This window comes from Zootoca vivipara, chromosome 1, assembly GCF_963506605.1.
Source record: "Zootoca vivipara chromosome 1, rZooViv1.1, whole genome shotgun sequence".
Taxonomy (NCBI): domain Eukaryota; kingdom Metazoa; phylum Chordata; class Lepidosauria; order Squamata; family Lacertidae; genus Zootoca; species Zootoca vivipara.
The window spans coordinates 124,973,286-124,996,609 of record NC_083276.1 but is presented as its reverse complement, the minus strand read 5'-3'; the positions used below and the strand labels follow the sequence as shown (position 1 = coordinate 124,996,609).

At 43.2% G+C, this 23,324-nt stretch overlaps 1 protein-coding gene across 7 annotated transcripts in view; it reads left to right on the top strand.

Moving 5' to 3' along the window:
- The first annotated feature begins 1,669 nt into the window (after positions 1-1,669).
- Positions 1,670-23,324, top strand: part of C2CD6 (C2 calcium dependent domain containing 6) — a 33,267-nt gene continuing 11,612 nt past the window's right edge. Inside the window, exons 1-14 of one of the 7 annotated variants that reach the window (XM_035137262.2) lie at positions 1,670-1,799; positions 3,450-3,536; positions 4,883-4,934; positions 6,581-6,720; positions 7,742-7,864; positions 9,531-9,575; positions 10,828-10,896; positions 12,110-12,201; positions 14,538-14,687; positions 16,237-16,351; positions 17,093-17,162; positions 17,642-17,697; positions 20,476-20,919; positions 21,833-21,902. In XM_035137262.2, coding sequence (XP_034993153.2) covers positions 1,797-1,799; positions 3,450-3,536; positions 4,883-4,934; positions 6,581-6,720; positions 7,742-7,864; positions 9,531-9,575; positions 10,828-10,896; positions 12,110-12,201; positions 14,538-14,687; positions 16,237-16,351; positions 17,093-17,162; positions 17,642-17,697; positions 20,476-20,919; positions 21,833-21,902 — 1,516 coding nt within the window. In that variant the 5' untranslated portion in view covers positions 1,670-1,796. Of the gene's footprint in view, positions 1,800-3,032; positions 3,550-4,882; positions 4,935-6,580; positions 6,721-7,741; positions 7,865-9,530; positions 9,576-10,827; positions 11,017-12,109; positions 12,202-14,537; positions 14,688-16,236; positions 16,352-17,092; positions 17,163-17,641; positions 17,698-20,475; positions 20,920-21,832; positions 21,903-23,324 lie in introns of those variants that run through there. The other 6 variants (XM_035137235.2, XM_060281759.1, XM_035137271.2 and 3 more) reach the window with 6 other exon arrangements.

Here is a 23,324-nt window from a genome sequence, read left to right as displayed (position 1 = left end):
CAGCTCCCTTGTTGTCTTTCTGCCAGCAGGTGAATATCTTATTCCAACAAACTTTTGGCAACTGATTGCTTTTTATGAAAGGGCTGGTGCCCAACTGTTTTTCTAGTAATTTTTTAAATATTTTATACAAATGCACATGAGTTTACATACACACACAGAGAGAGAAAGAGTTTTAATTCCATTAATATTCAGTTGTTTTCAATGCTTGCCCCCTCCCATGTTTTTTGTTTTTCATATTTTATTTATGTGGGAGGGGGTTTATTAATTTGTATTTCATTATGTATTTTGTGTTCTCATTTTGTATTTTTAAATCGTGAACTTCCCTATGATCTTCAGATGAAGGGTGGTATACAAACTTAAGAAACAAACATAATTTGCAAGCTGCCATGAGTTCCTGTCTGGGAAAAAGGCAAGGTATAAACTAACAAGATAGATAGCTGAAATTCTATTGTTTGTTTTATTATTGAGTCCCCTTCCGGGGAAATGGCGAGACACAGATAAATACATGCCCTATTGTGTGTGTGTGTGTGTGTGTATAGAGAAAAAGGTAAAGGGACCCCTGACCATTAGGTCCAGTCGTGACCGACTCTGGGGTTGCGCGCTCATCTCGCTTTACTGGCCGAGGGAGCCGGCGAATAGCTTCCAGGTCATGTGGCCAGCATGACAAAGCTGCTTCTGGCAAACCAGAGCAGCACACGGAAACGCCGTTTAACTTTCTGCTGGAGTGGTACCTATTTATCTACTTGCACTTGACATGCTTTTGAATTGCAAGGTTGGCAGGAGCTGGGACCGAGCAACGGGAGCTCACCCCATGGGGGGGGGATTCGAACCGCCGACCTTCTGATCGGCAAGCCCTAGGCTCTGTGGTTTAACCCACAGCACCACCCGCGTCCCTCGTATGTATAGATAGGTAGTTCTAATTCGATACACGTTTAATTGTCTTATGCATGTGTGCATTGTTGTATGTATAGATAGTTCTATTTCATGTTTAATTGTCTTTTGTACGCGTGCACTGTTGTACAGTTCTAATTTGATTCCTGTTTAGTTGGTTTTTAAATAATTGTCGTCGTCCCCCCCCCAAAAAAATGTTTTAGCTATTTCTATTTTACCTGTAAGCCGCTGTGAGTCCCTGTTTGGGAAAAAGGGTGGGGTATATAACTAAAGTTATAATAATGATAATGACGACGACGACGACAACGCCCCGCTTGCGGACTTCCCAGTGGTACCCAGCTGTCCGCCGTGCTGCTCTCAGAAGCTAATCATAACCTGTTACCATATTTCCCATTTTTTATGAGGTGTTACTGGTGGTGGTGGTGGGGGGGGTCTCCTGGGTCCCGTAACCCCAGCTCCCGTTTATGTGAGGCGAGCAGCCAAATTGTGACGACGCCTGAGGGGGGAAAGCGCCGCCAGAGAAGGCGACGGAGAAGGCGGCAGCAAAGCCGGGGCTGCCGGAGGGCGCGTCCTCCCCAACCGGAGGGAGCCTCTGACTTGAGGCGGGAGATGAGAAAGAAGCAAGGGCTTCCTTGGGCCCCCCCGCCGCCACCATGCGGAGCCTCTTCGGCCGCAAGGAAGCCAAGCCTCCGAACCAGGGAGCCCCGGCCGACAACTCGCCGCCGCCGCCGCCCAGCTCCGCCCCCACCGAGAGCGTCACCTCCAGCGCCGGCGCCGAAGCCTCGCGCCGCTACTCCTTCTCGACGATCTTCCGCCTAGGAGGCCCCGGCCAGAGCGACAGCGACGGCGTCGAACGAGCCCCCTCCGCCGAAAAGTTCAAGGGAGAGAGGGCCCGCTCCCTCCTCATGGTACTACTCAGGGAAGAAGTGCCCCTGAGCGTGTGCAGAGCGCAGTGCCCTCAAAGAACTCAAATAGTGGGCGCCATTTAATGGGGCTTGAGACCAGAGAGGATGGGGGCAGGCTTTCCTCGTCGCCCTCTTCCTCCTCCTCCTCCTCAGGGTCGGCCCAAGACATTTTGCCACCTGAGGCAGAGCCCAAAATGGCGCCCACCCTCCTGCCAGGGAACCTGGGGAGTGGGGAGAGATAAAGATTTGTGTCTGCTGGTCCTGCCTTGTGAGGTGGGCACCTCGCCTCAAAGGGAGTTGGAAAGAGAAACACGGCTTCGTACCTGCTTTTGGGGATGCTGGGTTTGGCCAGCATCCTTTTCCCATCCTTTCGTGGCTCTGCTGAGGCGAGGTTTCCACCTTACGGTCTTCTCCTGGCCTCCCAATACGCAGGTGCAACTTTATTTCGAAATGTACCGCTCCCATAAAGAAATTGGCGCGTGCTCGTCGTTCCTACGGAAAGAGCCCCTTTCTCTACATCAAATTTCAGGCATATAGAGACCATAGACCAGAGCGCCCATGTCTTCAATACGTGCATTCGCTGATTTTGTAGGAGGAGGTGCGAGGGAGAGAAACTTGGCACCCCTCAACTCCACAAGCTCGGGCAATGCTCTAAGAAAGGGGCTCTGCAGGTACAGCTGTACGTATGTAGGCTTTGTATGTGCAACTGGCGCATGACAGGTACCTGCAAGTACCTGCTCCCTTCTCAAATCCAAGCATCATAATTTTGAAGGTGTGGATGGGGCTCTTGAGAAGCAGAACTTCCATAGTCCAGCATTCCACCCTTTCTGCATCTTTGCTATGTCTGTGCTAGAATGCTGGTTTCTATTATGACGTAAATTCATTTTGTCTGTCTGGTGCAAAAGTGCCCGCTTTTTAGACATTTATTCTAAAGAGTGTGCCGTGGTTTAAGTACATGCCACATCCCAGATTTTTGGGTGGGTTGGAAGTACCTTGATTATCAAATCCCCCAAGCAAATGTTCTCCCTTCATTTTTTTTTCCTTTGATGGACCCCAGCCTCTGCCTTGGGCGCTGTTTGTGCCTATGGTAATTTCAGCTTCCTAGCTATTACGGTACTAGAATAAAATCATGTTGGGATAAATGTCACTCTTCTTCCCAGTTAATTTATATTTGTACATCAGAATTTACACTCTGTTCAGAAGATGGAGGCCTTGCCTATAGACCTGTGATCTTGAGTGTGCAGCCCCAGAACTACAAGGTCCAGATTGTGAACCCTAATATTTACTTCTCTTTAAGAACTACTATTAAAGCCCCTATTGCATATAAGTCAAAAGGTGTGAGGTGTTAGTTGAGCAATGGAAAGATTCCATTCCCAACCCATTTTAGCTCCTTTATGTCAGTTCATCCACATACCCCTTCTAGATGCCCTGTCAGCCCACCTGCTAGAATAATGTGACTCAAATTTTGGGAGTCAATGTCTTTGGCCATACTGCAAGCGTTGAATTTAAGTGTGTCATATCCAAAACCAGGTGAAATGAGTTACATGCCATGTAGATCAAATGTTCTAACTATGTACAAAGCTAAGTTGCTTCAGGTTGCAGTATCTACTATTTTTAGCTAATTGCAGAACCTAATTTTCCATTTTTTTATAGATGTTAATGAGAAATCAGAAGGCATCTGAAGAATCTGTGCTTAATCAGTACATTGATGTACATAATTTAATTCCTTGTGGTGATGTGGTACGTAGATTAAGTATGTTCACATTAATATTTTTCCATAGAACTTTCCTTTTTACAGGAAATACTTTACCTGTTAGTTGCTATGAGACTGCAAATAAGTTTTGATGACTAAGCTAGCGAATGAGATTTTCTTTGAGAAGTCGCCATACTTTCTCCTTTCTCCTGTATTACCTTCCTACAAATACTAATAGCCTGGCCTCAGATACATTGGGTTAGCATGCAGTATATGCCTATGATGCAGTTATAAAGGCACTGGTGTAACTTTGTAGTGCTTCATTGTGATTCTCATAGTGTTAACCTAGCATAGAGCTTCAGGTCTTGGGCTGGAAATTGTATGAACAAGTAAGCAACATGGGTAACACAAAGAAGTACATTTTTCTTCTGCTTCTTGGAACCTAAAAAGAACTTACCGGTAGCCACATTTAGTGTTGTTTAAAAAAGTAAAACTGATGTACACCACCTCTTCATGCTGCAACTGACCTTAGAAAAAAGCTTCCATTGGTGCTCATGAAAAATCACCTCCTTTGCATGGCTGCATTTGTGCTTATCTCATGAAAATTGTGTGTGTATGCAACTCTCCCATTTACATGTGTTCAGTATGTGTGTGACTGCACACGGGCGTATTTGTGCCCGAAAAACATCACAAAAAGGGGCAGAACAGGGAGTTTGCGGGGTTTTTCCAGTGGTGTTTCAAATACCGGTATACGTGGTTTAACTGACGCATGCGGTGTCTCAGAATGTAAATGGGGGGGGGGCTGAAAAGAAGGCAAGAGTATTGAGATGTGGCACAGACTAGTATCTCAAATTAAGAAGGAGATGACAGTTGAATAAAACCACCTAATGTGAAGGACCATCCTGCTTATTCTCTGTTAAGGGTGGTACTACGTACAGATATCAAGAAACATGTAGATGCACCAAATTTCAATATGAATTGCAGTTCTAAATGAGGTCCAAATTTCAATATGAATTGCAGTTCTAAATGAGGTCTGATGTACCTGAAAATTCCATAAATCCCAAGGCTGAAATCTTATGCTTACTTAGCAGAGAGTAAGTCCCGCTGAACACAATGGTACATACTTCCAAGTAAATATGCAGAGGAGCATGCTTGCTATCTTGTCATCATGTTGGAACATAAATCAGTGAGCTTATCTTATCACATACACCCAATGCACAGAACAATGAAGCATTTGATTTCAGGGAAAAAATAGTAGAGAATTCCAGGATTTTGCCTTGTACCTTAAAGCTTGTACCTTAAAGCTTGTAACTGCAATGTGCTTTTTATAAGTTATGGTTGTGGTTATAATAAAGTTAATTTAGTCATAATATAATATTTCATATTCTAATAGAATGGCTTGTTGGCAGTTAGTGTGAAGCTGTGCAGAGATTTCACCCCCAAATGTATCCTTCTTTTCTGTTCTATTAGCCCTGCAGTGGGAAGCATACTTGTAAGCCTATTTAGATCATCGATGATCTCCGGCGAGCTAGGGACATAGGTGAAAGCTGTTTCCTAGTTCTGCTGGATCTCTCAGTGGCCTTTGATACCATCGACCACGACATACTTCTGGACTGTGTACAGGGGCTGGGAGCTGGGGGCACTTATACAGTGGTTCCGCTACTTCCTCCTGGGCTATGTTCAGAACGTGGTGTTGGGGGATGAGTGTTCAGACCCCTGGGCTCTCACTTGTGGGGTGCCTCAGGGTTCTGTCCTCTCCCCCATGCTTTCTAACATCTACATGCAGCTGCTGGGAGAGACCATGGGCTGGGTGTTCATCAGTATGTGGATGATACCCAGCTCTACCTCTCTTTTAAATCGGAACCAGTGAAGGCGGTGAAGGTCCTATGTGAGTTTCTGGAGGCGGTTGGAGGATGGATGGCAGCTAAGAGATTAAGGTTGAATCCTGACAAGATAGAAGTACTGTTTTGGGGGGACGGGATGGGTGGATATGGAGGACTTCCTGGTCCTGAATGGGGTAATTGTGCCTCTAAGGACCAGGTGTGCAGCCTGGGAGTCATTTTGGATTCACAGCTGTCCATGGAGCCGCAGGTCAATTCTGTGTCCAGGGCAGCTGTCTACCAGCTCCATCTGGTACGCAGGCTGAGACCCTACCTGCCCGTAGACTGTCTTGCCAGAGTGGTACATGCTCTGATTATCTCATGCTTGGAGTACTGCAATGTGCTCTACGTGGGGCTACCTTTGAATTTGACCCAGAAACTACAACTAATCCAGAATGTGGCAACTAGACTGGTGACTGGGAGTGGCCGCCAAGACCATATAACACCAGTCCTGGTCCTGAAAAATCTACATTGGCTCCCAGTATGTTTCCGGGCACAATTCAAAGTGTTGATGCTGACCATTAAAGCCCAAATGACCTCAGCCCAGTATACTTGAAGGAGTGTCTCCACCCCCATCGTTCTGCCCGGACACTGAGGTCCAGCTCCAAGGTCCTTCTGGCAGTTCTCTCACTGCAAGAAGTGAGGTTACAAGGAACCAGGCAGGGGGCCTTCTTGGTAGTGGTGCACGCTCTGTCTAGTGGTGCACCCTCCCATCAGGTGTAAAAAAATTATTCTGAAGCAGATGTCTTCAGAAGACATCTGAAGACAGCCCTGTTTAGGGAAGCTTTTAATATTTGATGAATTATTGTATTTTCACATTTTGCTGGCAGCCGCCCAGAGTGTCTGGGGAAACCCAGCCAGATGGGCGGGGGGGGAATAATAATAATAATAATAATAATAATAATAATAATAATATAGATCAAGGAAAAGATGCATAGGAAATCGCTCCCACAGCACCACTGCTCCAGTCAAATTTGGAGCCCCCACAGATACAAACACTGGGAAATCTGAACATGGATCTCTGATTTGTTACCTGTTTTAGCCTTTATTCCCATTGCTGTCAATGAGACTTGTACATACAAGCTGCTAACTAGATGTCGTAACTTGCTGTTCATAATTTTCTTTAGCACTATTACTCAATGCACATCTTCCTTTTATGGTCACTTGCCCACCAGAAAGATTTGTGCTTCCTTAACATGAGATTCTTTCAGTTGATGTTAAACATGACACCTACTTACTGATTCGCATTAGCATTGATAAAATCATGAAATGCACGAATCCCCAAGTCTTCCGACCAAGCAAGAAGCAAATTCCGCTTAATTTTGGAGACGTGAGATATTTTTCTCTGAAGGTATGTTTCTGCTTTTCTTGTATTTCAGTCTTCATAAAATAGTCTAAAAGCTACCTGTCTGAGAATCTCAGTAGGTATTATTGATTGAACTGCTGTGATATCAGAGAGGTCATAAATGTGGAGAAGTGGTGGAGGACAGGATTCTTGTACTTTTATTCAGGGCTGGCTCAAGACGTTTTGGCAACTGAGGCAAACCACAAAATGACGCCTCCCCACCCACCAGAGAAGAAGGGGGAGTGGAGGTTTACACCAGGAATGGGTGGGGTAAAGATCTACATTGGGAACAAGGGGTAAAGATCTACATTGGGGACAAGCAGGGAGTGCAGCGGCAGCAAAAGCAGGCCATGCATTCCTAGTAGGCCAGATCTGCTGTCCTGCAGATCCTGCTACCAGAGGTGGTTGTTTCCCTCTGCCTCATGGATGGGCTGGCCCTGCTTTATTAGTTGTGCAGAAAAGGGAGTTCCAGGAGGTGTGCCTTGCATGAGAAACTCCAGCTGCTGAAGTAGCTTCTGCACAACTATTATTTAAAGGTGTAGGGGCCCTGTGCTCTTCTCTTGGCCACTCCATGGGGGAAACTTGGAAGCTTAAGTAGATACAGTGGTACCTCGGTTTATGAACACAATTGGTTCTGGAAGTCTGTTCATAAACTGAAGCGTTCATAAACTGAAGAGAACTTTCCCATTGAAAGTAATGGAAAGTGAATTAATCCGTTCCAGGTGGGTCTGCAACGTTCGTAAACCAAGGTGTTCATAAACTGAGGTTCCACTGTAATCTTGTTTGTTTTATTTCACAACATAAATAGGATGGGACTGAAAAGATGGGATAGGGTACTGGCATGCAAATTTTTGGACTTGGCTGTCTAGGTCAGCCAAAATTTGTGGACTCCTGTTTTTATTCTGGAGGTGGTTCCTGTGATACCTGTGCTACGAAGGCTGTTGCAAATAGGTTACATTTCCTGTATCTTCTTTTAGAAATAAATTGTAGTCAAGTTAATATGTTTACCCCATGTTTTGTTTTTCAGGTTCCAAAGCAGAGAAGTGATCCTAGGAATAGGATTACTTTAGAGCTGGTGGGCTTTGATGGTCCAAAAGACTTTCCAAGGCTCTATGGGAGTGCAAACATGCACCTTTATGAAGTCATTCAAGTGAGTATAACAAAAAGAGATTCTCTTATATGTGGATTATACAGGTTATGCTTTGAAACAGAGGACCATAAATACGTATGAAATATTAATACCTGTTGTAAAAATATTAATCTCTGCTCGGTGTTTTACAGAATCAGAATTGATAAGTTATGTAATAAAGGTAAAGGGACCCCTGACCATTAGGTCCAGTTGTGACCGACTCTGGGGTTGCGCGCTCATCTCGCATTATTGGCCGAGGGAGCCGGCGTATAGCTTCCAGGTCATGTGGCCAGCATGACAAAGCCACTTCTGGCGAACCAGAGCAGCACACGAAAACGCCGTTTACCTTCCCGCTGTAGCGTTTCCTATTTATCTACTTGCATTTTGACCGAGCAACGGGAGCTCACCCCGTCACAGGGATTCGAACCGCTGACCTTCTGATCAGCAAGCCCTAGGCTCAGTGGTTTAACCCACAGCGCCACCTGGGTCACCTGTTGTAAAAATATTAATCTCTGCTCGGTGTTTTACATAATCAGAATTGATAAGTTATGTAATACTTCCCATTAAATTCAAGTAAACAATGCATAAAGGTTCCTTCTTGATAAGTCTTTCAGTCACTTGGTCACAGTGCAAGATTACTACCCTTCTCCATTCCCCATTTGGTGCCAGAGTTTAGGTTCTAAAAATTTTGCTGGGACATCAATTTTTTAAGGCAGAATTCAGCTAATTATTCCTGTCAGCAGAAGCCCATGCAAGGATGTCTGCTTCCACAACAATGCACTCCCAAAAGAAGATTGGCTGGGTAGGTGGGTGGGTCTGGAGAACCTGGAATAGTGCACAGGGTGAGGAGAGCAGGCATCATTCAGTTTGGCAAGCCAAAATGCTTACAATGATGGAACCATCAGAAAAGTGTGACTTTCGGAGACTTAATATTGTCTCCAAATTGAGGAGTGGTACACCTCTGAATAAGGACGCGGGTGGCGCTGTGGGTTAAACCACAGAGCCTTGGGCTTGCCAATCAGAAGGTTGGCGGTTCGAATCCCCATGACGGGGTGAACTCCCATTGCTTGGTCCCAGCTCCTGCCAACCTAGCAGTTCAAAAGCATGTCAAAGTGCAAGTAGATAAATAGGTACCGCTCCGGCAGGAAGGTAAACGGTGTTTCTGTGTGCTGCTCTGGTTTGCCAGAAGCGGCTTTGTCATGCTGGCCACATGACCTGGAAGCTGTACGGCCAATAACGTGAGATGAGTGCCGCAACCCCAGAATCGGTCACGACTGGACCTAATGGTCAGGGGTCCCTTTACCTTTACCTTTTACACCTCTGAATAAGGCATGCTTGGTACAAGTAATAGGGGAAGGCTTAACACTAGAAGACATCTAGTTGACCGCTTTTGAAAACAGAAGGCTAATTTTGGTCTGATGGAGCTAGGCTCTTCTTTATACACTTAACAAACAGATAGCTCACTCATGGTTGTGCATATGCACCAGTTTGTGGAAACCAACCATTTACGGTATGTGTATCTGAGTTACAAATGTGGATTCATAATCAGAATATCCAGAGTTACACCTGGCAATTGCAGTCTTTTCTAAATCTGCGGCCTTTCATTTGGAAAGATTTGTTTCATGGTCTTTATGTAGTGAACAGTAGAGAAGCTCTCAATTTTTTTGTATTCTTCTCTCCCATTCAGAAACAGTCCTTCATTGAAACATGTGCTATGAGAATCAGAAATATGGTAAGACATTTTTGTTAATTGCATATTGCACAATGGTTGTAAAAAAACACAGAACCCATCTAAATTGCCACATCTAATTTGAACTGGAGCTTTGTAATTGAGGGAAAGCTTCAAATCTTTGCACTGTGTAGATATGAGAGGGAAAGAGAGAGACTATTGATCAGAGCTGCTGTTTATAGATCTGGATATTTGAAAGTGAAGTCGCAAGGTTTCTGCCAGTTGTGTTTCAAACCACTCTGGATTACATGCTGCCAGTCAGTGTAGTAGACAATACTGAGCTAGATGGATCAATCGTCTGACTCAGTATGAGGCATCTTCCTATGTTCTTGTGTCCTAGTAAGTTTCAGGCCCAAGGGAATAAACTCTTCTGTAGCCCTATTTTCTCTGTAAACACAAAACAGACTTGATTAGAAGCTTTGTGTTTATAAGCAGAGGAGGTTATTGGTAATGAATTTTTGTGCTTATCTTGCTTTTATTGGTGTGTGCCTAATTGTAAACAGCAACACAGGAACTCATGGAGACAGCAAGAAAATGAATGCTATTATAGTCACAGCCTTGTTTTTTCCTGTGTATGTATTTTAAAAGGAGTAATGTCACAATCTGTTGTTCAATATTTTTAAACCGTGTTGTTGAACACTTACATTTTAGATGTACCGTACTTGTTAGCTTTCTGTGGGCTGTGCAGCACTTTTTCACCTTTCAGAAACTCCCATCCATCTTGGACTCCCTTCTCTTTGAGTATTTCTGACTATGAAATCTCACCCAGTAGTTCCTTAAGCTTTTTGAAATCAGCCTTTGTAAAGTCCAGATTGGCATAGCCAACTACACTCAACCTTCCCTTGTCTGTGTATAATGAAACTAATCACTTCCTCCCAAAGTTCCCAGCACTTCCAGTTCACTGATCAGTTCCTCCCTGTTGGTGAGGACCAAGTCCAAGATAAGATGATTTCCTTGTTGCTTCTTCCATCTTCTTTCCACCTGCCTTCCTTGGGTGCTTATGCAAAAGTTTCCAGACCAACATTAATGCAGCTTCTTTCTTTGGGTCCTGGCTATAGGATGTGGAACTTGCTTCTTATTACTATTTCTGCATAGTTTTCCTTTTTATTTAATTGCTGTTGGAGGGAAGGACTTACCATGGATTATTTTTTAACTCGATAATTCTGTGCTTATTATACCTGTGATCATTTGCCATAAAATAAATTTAATTTGCAATGGGAATTGTTATGCTAAGAAGGGATTTTTATACCTACAGGTGTTCTGCACAGCAGAAGTGGAATATATGTTCTGCTATGGATGTCTTGGATATGGATATTCACATCAGGTCTTGTCTCTCTTTGCTGAAGTAGATGATTTGAATTTGAATCACAAGGCTGAAAGGGACCAGAATATCATGAAGCCTAGCACCCCTCCCATGCACTGTAAATTATGTTCCAGCCCACAGGTCAACTCACACAATATTATTTGTAGTGTTTTATAGGCAGAGAGTGAGCAAACAAGATTCACCATGCTAAAGATTGCCATTCCTTAAACAGTTCCAGATGGTTCAGTAGACATCCTAGGGAAGATTCCTTCTCAATCTCATATTAATGAGTGAATTCAGGAAGCACCATCAGGTCTCTGCTATCCAACATTCTGGCTCTTAAGAATGTTTTCTAACCTAAACTGCCCAAGTTGTTTGCTTGCTTATTTTAATCAAAATTCTGATTGTGTATTACAAAATGAGGCAAGGAGGCCTAGCAGTGCAGTATAATTTTACTGTACAGAACAGTGATGAAAATGAGGCCTGATTTTCAACCATAAAAGGTCCTATCAAGGTGGGAATAATTCATTCCCAACCACAGTAGTCACAAACTGGAAAAGCAAAATGAATAGTGTACAGACACTTAAAGGGGGGGAGGTGATTACTCTCTCTAATGAGCTAATTACACCCAGACTGGGTGGGTGAGTGATGGCATTTGGGGTACAGCCGATGGCATTTGGGGTCCTCATGCATGCATGTCTTTTGCAGCATCTACACAATGCCATTGACATCAAAATGACAGTCCACAGCTTTTCTCCATTTAATCTGGGTTGACCCTTTCTGGAGGAAATACGATAAGGTTTTTAGTTTAATCCACCCAGTTTGCCATTTACCCTATTGCAATATCTCAGTGACATGTTTGCCATTTAAACCCCTATCCGGAAGCCACTCTTCCTTTTTGAGACAACTTTCAGCTCCTGTCAAGCCTATATTGAAGTGTACTTCTACTCTTCCCCACTTGCCATTAATTCTGTCTCCCATAGAGACAGCCAGATAATAACCCATGAAAAGGGTCTACAATTCCATAACAGCTCCCTGTGAGTAGGAACAGAATTGCAGGAATACTTTGGACAATGAGTAGCTATAGAAACTTTGTCTGTCTCCCATGCATAATCAGGGGGTAGAGAGGTATTGGAGGTCATGGAACATAATCTGAAGTCCACTTTATGCTATGTTTTATTAGCTGTCCCAGCATTCATCCTTATTGATTGTCATAAATGGCTTTGTTTTGCAGCTGAAACTGCCAGGTGCAGATCCTGCAAAGGCTGTGGCATATTCCATGTTTCTGCGGGTTCCCCCTCCAGAAGACAGAAGAGACACTATAAGGCAACAATTCTTGACATCTAACTAGATTTGTTTCAATATGTAATGGACTCTGTTTTATAATGCTATGCATACAGTCAGTCATATGTTTTAGAATCGGAACCGCATGGTGATACCTAATGTTAGCAGTACTCAGAGTAGACCCATTGATTTAAGGCCACTGATTTCAATGTGCCTACTTTGAACATTACTTAGCTGGATATCACCCACAGGGTTTTAGATATATGCAGATATGAGGGTCTGTTTACATCTTACGGTGGAAATGAGTTCCCATTTCAAATTATGGGATTCCAACGGGATGTACGGTATCTAGCTAAGTCATACTCAGACCCATTGAAATCAGTGGATCTACTTTGAGAATGACTTAGTCAGATACAGCACGATAAATATTCTGTCTCACACACTCTCCTTTCATTAGGTATGTGTGAAGACTTGGGAGGGCGCAGTTCTTGGGTGAAACCCTAGCAGCACTAGGCAACCCCAAAGTCTATGTGAAACAAGGATTTACCTGAATGTTGCCATGGAAATTTCTGATGTATTCTGGTTTGTCTATCATAAAATCTTAACTCTAGAACACTTACCTTACATCTGAAAACTACTAGATTACTACACCAAACCAGGATAATCTGCTCCACAGGTGGGGCAAGGCTGCTGGTGTATTTTGCCCGCAGAGGCTGCCCCTGTGCCCCACTTTTATTTTTCCCTCTCTTACCTCTGGCTGCTGTATGCCTGTATCTGTGTGTGAAAGAGTGAAGGGGGACAGTGCATGTAAGTGCAAGCCCACTGCCCATTGCCAAATGCTGCCCTTAGCTCACCCCCACTGCCCTCACAAAACAATTTAAGCCCATAAGTTAGAGCGCACTGTGCAGCAACCAAGCTTCAGAGGACTCTTCCATGGCTGTTGCTATTTTTGAGTGGGATTCAGTTGTGTATCAGCAAAGGGCTTGTACACCTTTACCTTTTGCCCTGCTCTTTCCAGGGACAGGCCCACACTTTAAAACTCGGTGGCCAAGCACTGTCTTTTTCTTTTTGTCCCAGAGCTTTCCCCACAAGAGCTTTCCCCTGCTCTTTAAAACTGAATTGGAGCAAACAGTGATTCAGGTTTCCATGGATTGTTGTTTGCTCCGATTCAGCTTTAAAGAGAGGGTTTCACAGGGAAAGATCTGGAGGAGGGGGAGCGGGGTGGGGCGCTTGGAAATGGAACTTTGCAGAGGAGACTGTGCCTGGAAAGGTAAGTGTGGATAAGCCCCAACTCAGGTTGTGTGATTAAAGCAGAGTTTGTTCAAAACAAACCTTCTCCCCAAAATCTGACTTTGTGATAAGGATAAATGCAGTGGAAAGTGAGGATAATATTTGCTAGATGCGATGTCATATAACCTCACTACAGACAAATCAAAATGACGGCTCAGTAAAAAGCTGGTGTTGTCTAGGCTCCTCATAGACCTTGTGCTAACAAATCAGGATGAATACTCAATAAACAGGTAAAGGTAAAGGGACCCCTGACCATTAGGTCCAGTCGTGACCGACTCTGGGGTTGCATCGCTCATCTCGCTTTATTGGCCGAGGGAGCCAGCGTACAGCTTCCAGGTCATGTGGCCAGCATGACTAAGCTGCTTCTGGCGAACCAGAGCAGCACACGGAAACACCGTTTAATAATCAGGTGGACTGTGTATAAGTTCTGGTTTATATGGTTCCAATTGGTGGCTGAGGGAATAGCCGCCAGGATGGACACATCCCAAGGATGCTACAAGGTTTTATATTTCACACAAGACTCCCCACTTGTGTCCAGAGAAAGCAACCTTTTTTTTGAAAAGTCCTTACCTGGCTTCCTGTTTCAGCATTTGGCAGTGGCGCTTAATGGATAAAGTTTTGTTCGTCAGCAAAGAAATGAAAGTCCTGTCTAACTTTAACATGCAGTCATGAGACATCAAACCTCCACAAATCTGGTAGTGTCAAAGGAGCAACTGCCCCCTACCCTCCATGAGCCATGCTGTACCCAGACTGTTGAGAATTGCATAGATTCAGCCACACACCTGTGATCTCTGCAAATTGCAGAGAACTCAGGCAAAAACTTTCTTCTTGCCTGCTCCAAAGCTCGCCTTAGCATGAACCCTAATATGGTCCTTCGCTGAAATAACCTTCTCCTTAACATTGTTTACTTCGGAATCAAAATCATATTGAAACTTATTTTTCCTGCAGATATATAGGGGACTTCAGCAACAATGGTGACCATCAGGGTAGCAGGCCATGTAGCAGGGTGAAGGGGGAGAATCTTTCTATTGTGATTATCTCCATAGGCAACATTTGAATGCCTTGGTTTTTCTTTTCTCTTCCCCCAGCAATGTCATCAAGCCACTGCGCTTGGATTACCCTGCATTCTTATCTCCAGACTTGAATGTTTCAGTGGCAAAGATTCATCTGGACAAACCAATACCTACAGAGCACTACAAAAGTCTTCAGGAGGCTTTGCATCAGCCACCCCGAGAAAGGCAAGGACGAGGCAACAGTTTTTTAAAAAAGTATCTATTAATGTATCTAACATTTGTTATATGCTGTCAGAGCACCCTTCTCCAATCTGATATTGGAGTACTACATCTCCCAGTCATCCTGGACCATTGGCCCAAATGGCTAGGGGCTGATGGGAGTTGGCGTGCAAGGACTCAGCTACATTAGTAAAAAAGAAAGAAAGAAAAAGTTATACATGCATTATAACACTGTGACACCAGATGGCACTGTACTGGGGGTTTCTTGACATGCTCTTGGAGCCAATTTGGGAGGGCATATGGAGAAGGAAAGAGGGAAAGCCACGTTTGAGCTTGCATGAGCCCTTAAACTAAGGTTACCAGATTTTTTTCAATGAATCGGGGACACTTTTCAACTTCAATGGATTTTGTATGGGGACTGATTAGTAAATCCAGGGACTGTCCTTGGGAAACGGGGACATCTGGTAACCTTACCTTAAACTGGCTCCCACAAGCATAGCTGCTTAGTTGAACCCTCTTGTCTTGTCAGGCGGACTGTGTTTCATTTTACTGACCCTCGCCTAGTTCATTGCGGATTCCAAGCCCCAGTTCAGCTCTTCCACTGCCTCAAGTGAATTTGATTAAAACAAAAAAGAGCGAAATCCAACTGGGTAGTATCAGCATACTTTTGACATCTTACTCCAGATCCCCAGATGTCCTCACTCTGCGGCTTCATGTAATGTGGAACAGTGGAGTGGAGATCCCATTGTGTAAAAGCCTTGAAGTTGAGCAGTGATCCCTCAGCACTACGTTCTGGAAATAGCCCTCCATGCAGGAATGGAACAATCTTGGTATGGGCGCTGCCGTCCAAGAAGCTGAACCCTGTTCAGAAGCAAACCATGGTCAAAAGCAGCCAAGAGGCCTAGGAGAATTAATAAGCTTGCACTTAGGTCATCCTTCTTGGGCAGCCTGTGCAGTTTCTGTACTGATGCAATACATTTGAAATTACTGTAGATTGATATGGTTCCAGATAATTTCATGGAAAAGTGGCTGGCGGTGGCTGGGATTTCGGATCTGACATTATTGATCACAGTCTTTCTTTTATACATGGTAGGTTTAGTTGTTAGTAGCATCCTCTAACATTTTCAGCTATTATCATAGTTGGAAAATACTATAGAACAGTTAATCTGAGGCTGCAACCCTAGCCCCGGGAGCAAACCCCATTAAATCCAGTAGGATTTAGAAGTGGTTAGGATTTTGTTGTAAATTATCAGCCGCCTCATCTATAAGCAGTTAAGTAAGAGCAACCAAAAATTTGGCTTTAAAACAGATCCGTTCCAGTAACCTCAGTAGTATTGGCCTACTTTCCCTCCAGGTAATAGCTTATTGCAAGATTGTGAAGTGAACTGGTAGTTGCAGTAGAGTTAAAGGTGGCTTAGTTTCAGCTATTTCAGATTAACTTCACCATGGATTGTATAAACACGTACTGTAATGTCATTTTTTGTTAGCTGATGGCAAAGAAATTGCATATTGGATATTTCAATTCTATTAAACTAATCCCCCCCTTGCTATTTAGACTGGAGAGACTGAAAACTGAATATCGGAATCTAAAAACATGGCATGAAAAGGCAGATTATTTAGATCAACTGATCTTAAAAAAGGGACCAAAAGTAAAACCAGGCCAAACAAAGGTAATTTCCTTTTCAAAGACAAATAATGTGCGACTGACTAGGGACAAAACCTCATGGGAAAGGCAGTTGCTTATTTTTCATTTTTGTACAAAGGGGAAGAATTATTATTTATTACAAAACCCAAAAGCAATTGCAGGCCCCTGAAATGGGAAGTGGAGGTCTTTTTCACACACACAAAAAGTATTAAATGTTTTCTTGAGTTACAAAAGAACATGAAGTGTCTCTGTTTTCCTTTCATATAATCTTTTCTACAGATCAGTTATATTCAATGTGAGACACTAATGTTATAGACTGTATAAGGTTGGGGAAGAAGGTTGGTAGTTAGAGAAAAGGAAGGAAGCGCTGTTTAGCACTTTCTCCTGCTATTTGTTGACTCGGAGATGCTGCTCGCCAGCTTTTCTCCTTGTGGGTGAAAAGGTACAGTACCTGAGAGGATGAGAAAAAATAGAACAGCCCTGCCACATGTAGGCCTCCAGAAATCCCCTGTTAAAAGTACAGGAGCTCAGTCATCTTCTGCAGTCGGCCACCTTAATTAAGAGTCTCCAAAGTGCTACTTCCCTTTGCATTTTTATAGCTTCCTATCTGGCATAAGAAATCACAATTTGATTTAATTGTTAAGGCTGATAAAGTGGCAATCTTAGAAACAAGGCAAAATTCCAGTCCCAGTGCTAATTATCACAGGAGGGAGAATGGTCTGTTCTTGCAAGCACCTATTTCTAACTCCTCTCCCCTCCCTACCAGGTATCTCGCTTCAAGGAAGCTGTTGGGAAAATACAGCGCCCTCAAGCATCTACAGTTTATACCTCCTCAGGTTTAGTGAACACTCAAATATTTTCCTATTCATCTTGAGCGTAGACTAGAAGGGCCAGTGGGTTAATTTTCTAACCTTTACAGTGCAGCATATACTGGTATTTGCAAAAGTTACAACGTTCAATATTACCTTGTGTGAAAATGGGGGAGGGGGGAGAATTGCCCCACGACTGCCGACAGAAGACGTACAGTCCACCAAGTTCCTCCAGGGACGTCCTGACCAACTGATTACCATATTGTCACTCAAGGTGACAGCATGGAGTGTTTAAACACTGAAAAGGGACTGCTTTTTAAAGAGGATGCCTATGAACTTCAATGCACTTATGCATGGCGCATAATCATAATGTGCATTTGCATTAAAAAAAGATCCATAAAGCATTTATCCAGCATAAGGAACTTGGTGGCCTTGTTATGCAACTAGCATTTTCTTTTTCAGTTTCTTACAATGTAACTTTCTAAAATTTCTCTCGCCACCTGCAGCTTCAGAAGTAATGTCTCATGAAAACATGAAATCATTCGCCGGAGAAGACATGAAGGTTTGTGTTATTAATAGATTGCTTCATAAAATTACACCACTGTGGTACCCCTACAGCTAAAGAGGTTACTGTCAATCACACTCCGACATATTTTAGGACATATCGTATATGTGCAGGACTATAGTGTATGTTGGGCTAAATGCATCCCTTCCAGCCACACTCTCTGGTCCTCAGAACTCTCAGTGCCCATTGCCCCAGGCCAAACCTCTCAACAACTCTGCTTGACTGCTTTTGTCTGGCTGGAATGGGCAATAATGCTTTAATGGATGGAGAGATGGGTGTGCAAAAGCTAGGGGTGTCAGAGGCATTGTTTCCCATCCTTCCCTGGGTTTACTGCATGCCGTGCTGTTTCTGTTCTATTGCTTTTTGTCTTCCACCAAAAAGCACATTATTTGCCCCGCTGTCTGTCCACTTTGGCAAAATTACGCAACTTTACATCATATGTCTCGTTGAGATTCCTGCATTGTAAGGGGTTGGAATCGATGACCCTTGGATGATCTTCCAGTTATTTATGATTCTATAAGTACTGTAATTAATTACGTAAATTGCCTACGCGGTGTTGCCATTGCGTTATTATACGTAACTAGTTATGTATCGTTTATGGGCTGAAGGCAACAGCAGTAGCAAATACCAGTTGCATTTGCTGAACTGTTTTCTGTTCCAGGCTTGGAACTGTTGAGGAAACGTCAGCCATTCCCATTTGTGTTTTCATTTGAGTTCTCCAACACCCTGATAGAAACTTTGGACTGTGGTATGGCTGGAACATTGCTTCTGCCTACTTCTGCCTCTTGCCTGTCCCACTACAGGCATGCAGCCCTCAGGTGGTTGCCTATAGGCCCTTGAGTTTCCCCACCTTTGAACCATAGAAATAGCAGCAACACCTGAAATGGGTAAAATGCTAGAAAGAGGCTCTTGTGGTAGGTTAGGCTTTTTAAAACCACCTGTCCCTTCTTAAATGAATATTGGCTACACCACCAGAAGGGTATGTCTTAAATAGTATCAAGACTGTAATTTTCTTTTAATTTGTGAAATTATTCCTCTTCCTACTGGTCAGGGTTTTGTTTGTTTGTTTGTTTGCTGGTATATTCAATTTAGCCTATAAATCACATTACTGAGTAGGCATTGTTGTAGCCTAGCAACATTTAATGACAGCCAGCCGCACATTCAGAAATAACACATGATTGACTGTATCACTTCAGACTGGACAAAGGATAAAATAAATCACATTCAGAATGCCCCTGACTTTAGAAAATTCTCTCTGTAGAAAATTAGTACAACAGGGAGAGAGGTCCCCCCCCCTTGCTCCCTGATGGTTATTTTTCTATATTTAGGGACTTGTGGAAGCATTGAAGCAATAGTCTCCCATCTTGCAGTCTTAAAATGGTAAATCTCCTAAAGAGCTCTGTCATGTGATATTGCTTGCTATGTAGTTTATTTATTTTTCTTGAAATTTCTATTCCTTTCTTCAAATGCCTGTGTATTACTTGCTGTACAGGCCCAGAGTTTTTGTGATATTGTTCTAACTTCACGTGTCCCCTTTCATACACATCAAGGGTACCATATCCTATTCTGTTGTACTGAACTGTTCAGAAATTCCTAGCATTAAAGAAGCATGAAATAATTTCTAGCATTCTCTACTTATTTACTCTCTGTTTTTATTAATTCAACTATGAAATGCCAAATTGATGGAGGCTTTAGTCTTGCTGACATCTATCTGTCTGAAGAGACAATAGAGTGCGCTTTTAGGGGTGAAGTCAAACCGCTGGAGAATCACAGCACCTGCTGTGGTTGCAGAGACCTGTAACTCGTATCTGCTGCCTCCTGCGTTGCTTTTGCTGCATCAGCAGCACCAAAGTGACTTCCTTGGGGGGCAAGCCTGAGCAGTGTATGTGGAGGTCCTGGGCTGCACAGATGACCACCTCCTGTGGTCTCACTGATGTGGTCCAAAGGAAAGCAGAGCAATATGTTAGGCACCAGCTTGGCTCCAGGAGTTGCTGGAAGGAGGCGTACAAGGTGCCATCCAACCATCTTGGGGACTCCACTCCGGATTTGTGTAGGGTTTACTCCTTAGCATTTTCTTCTCCTGCAGGTGTCCCGCAAGACAGTAGAGGATTTTTCCTCTGGGTTTACTCCCAAAGTCTTTTTCATAGAATCGTAGAATTGTAGAGTTGAAAGGGATCCTGAGACCCATCTAGTCCAACCCCCTGCAATGCAGGGATATGCAGCTGTCCAAAGAAGGATCGAACCTGCAACCTTGGCATTATCAGCACCATGCTCTAACCAACTGAACTCTTTTGCGTGAATGAGTATGGCCACAAGGCAGCGGAGGTCTGGGATCAGAGTTGTCCTCCTAGATGGGCTATCTTCCCAGGTTGTCGAGCTCCATCTGTCCCTCACGTCCCTCAACAGCATGTGCAGAAGCCACCTTCTTGACCATTGGACTCACTATTGGTCTTGTACACAATCTGCCAGAGCCTGTATTTGCATGCAGGAGACCCATTGGCTCCCCTCACTTGGTTTAGCCGGCCAGTCAAAGCTGTTTGCAGGATGTGGCTGCTTTTGCATGCTGACTGCTTGTAGGGGCCACAGGTGAGAGCTGAGTGCAGGGTGGGGACCAAAGGTGGACATACCACCGAAGAAGGAGCACAATGTGTCCCTTTCCAAAGGTACAAGCCATATACCCCAGGCAGTGTATATTTCATTGAAATTAATACCAGTAGTTATAAAAAGACTACATTTTAGTACACTAGTGTTGGTGATGATTATTGTTATTTACAGAAATGGGCAAGTCAACTGTCTGCTCTCTCATCACGACCTTCTGGACCTGTGCCATCCCGCAGAAACTTATTTTCATCAGAACAAATTCCTAAACCAGCTGAAACAACCCCTCCTGTCCCAGCGCTGACTGTAACCCCTAACCCTACGTGTTCTCCAGTATCTTCAGATGGAGAGAACACGAAAGACATGGTTGTAACAGAAAGACTTCATCCTGACTCTTCAGATGGAGAGAATATGAAAGACATGGTTGTAACAGAAACACTTCATCCTGCGTCTGAAACAACCTCTCTATCAAGTTCCATTGGAAGCGCAGCAAAAAATTCTGAGGCTAGGGATTCAGAAAGCCTTGCTTCTGCAGGTCCTGAGAGGAAACTGTCAGTTGAGGAAATACCCGTCATAGTCAAAAAACCATACATCAAAGAATATCTGCCAGAACCAATACAGGTAGCTGATGAAACATTGTTTCACTTTCCCCTCCGCAGGGGAAAATGTGGGTTATTGAGCTTTCTCCTTCTCTAATGGGCAAGCTGTTTGGAGCTTTAAGGTTACCATTCTTGCTCTTTTGAAGCCATAGCATATAATTAATAGTTGCATTCTTACAGTGGGGTCAAGGGTAGCAACTGTAATGATGATCCAGCTGTGCCACATCAGACTTTTACTGTAAATATGCTGTACACCAAGGGATCCTCCAGACAATCTATTTGTTGGTATTCATCTGGATTTGCTTGCAGAATACTTAAGCCGTGATTAGACTATACAGTAGACGCTTTCAGGCTTTGTCAGTCACATACCAGTGCAAATTCTGGTTGTGTACTTGGGGTGTCTTGAGCAACAAAGCTCACTTCCCCACAAAGATTATACTTTTTGCAGTAAGGAAATTGACAGGAAAGTAACTGGAAAATGTGGGCAGCACTTGCTTTGACACAACATTGTCTAGCCTCCCTGAAAACAAATCAGGATAAATGCTCAATAAACAGGTCATCTGTAAGTGCCCTGACTCAGGTCTTCACTGAGCATTTGTTCCAATTTTTTTGAGACAATAAGCATTCATCCTGATTTACTTGCGGTGTTTACATGTTTTCCTGTTAACCACCCATTCACCCCACCCTTTGCAGTGAATTTCCCAGTCACTTTCCAAACAGCAAAATGTCCAATTGTTAAAGTAGAACCTTTTGAGCCTGTGAAAATGGCAATTTCTTCCATTCTGACTGACTTTGCACGGTGATGTTCTACCTAGCTGCACTCTGCCAGAAGTAGTTCTTTTTGCACATTCATTTTACATTCTTACAGTATATTTATAAGAGTGAATAACTATCTTTTTTCTTCTTCTTGATGTATCACCTCTGAAATTGCAAAGGAATCACAGCCTAAGTCTGAAGTTTCTGTGAGTGTCTCACCTCAGTTTGTGGCACCTCCTAGACCATCAGGTAAATCGACATAACTTTTTGAAGAGTAATCATCAGCTTCCAGGTGGTTGGGTTCTATATAAAATAAAGCAAAACATGATATGCCAAGGAAAAAAAGGATTTTCACAAGTTCACAACCTACTTTTAAAACCTCGCTTGGCCTGGTCCTTGGGTTCAAGAAACAGAAAGAATATCGCCTTTGGAAGCCATCAAACTTTTGTTAAATATGTATACTGTGTGTTGTCTCTATGACCATATTTACGCAAAAAACTCAACAGTTGTTTCATGGGCAAACGTCAACAACTCTGAGCAAAGCGTGAAGCTTTGCCCCCAAGGAACAAATTCTGCCAAGAACTGGCAGGAAAAAGATTAACAAATAAACTAACACTAGGCTGAGGACAAAAGTACAAGGGAGCTGTCAACCCGGGACAGTTTCGCTATGAAATTAATGAAGCTTAAGATTCAGGACCCCTAATTCTAGAGGACTTCAGTCCACATTGCTTAAAAAATGTGGGTCTAGTGGGTCTTTTGTTATATATACAGGTGAAACTCAGAAAATTAGAATATCATCAAAAAGTGCATTTATTTCAGTAATGCAACTTATTATTTTTTTATTTTTATTTTAATTTTTACAAATGCTTTCTTTTGGAAATTCCACAGTAATAAAACAAAATAGTTACAATAATACAAAAATAAACATCGCTATTACATTTCATTAATTACATTCTATTTATAATTGACCCACCTAGCGACAAATAATTACAATTACAACAAATAAAGGCTTGACATAGCTTGCTTTGCATGTCATGCATCTATCTCATATATTGGTTTCACCTTTTAAGTTGCGTTACTGAAATAAATGCACTTTTCAACGATATTCTAATTTTCCGAGTTTCACCTGTATTTCAACAATCCCAAAGTTTGAGAGTCAGTAGCACAGATGTTGTAAAGGTGTGGTGATCTGTCGTGGAACAATCCCACTGAAGAAGATAACAGTGGTTACCCAAACCTCGTTGCTGGTTGTGAAGGGTCACCCATGACAGTTCAGGCTTCAAGTTCCCCAAGATGTAAGTCCACCACTGGTTGACAAAGGCAGGAGTGAACTGCATCATGAGAACATCCTACTTCTTAAAGTGTTCCTCCTGCCTTCATCCTGCGCTTTGAACCAGCGCCCAACCTGAGAGCACTGCAATGCCAGTGAGTTAACTTATAATTAAGTTAGGTACCAACTGTACTTTTCAAAACATGGGTTATGAATGTGGCTTATTTAACAATGATTAGTTTGCTTTAAATGAGGATTCCTTGTTTAAACCTGGCACCCGGCTAATACGACTCTTCAAAAGTGAAACTAAACTTGGCAGAAATATTTTCCCTGACCATGTGAGAGAAGCACTTAAGACTAGTGGTTGGGAAAACCCAGACAGACAGCTGGGCGGGGTATAA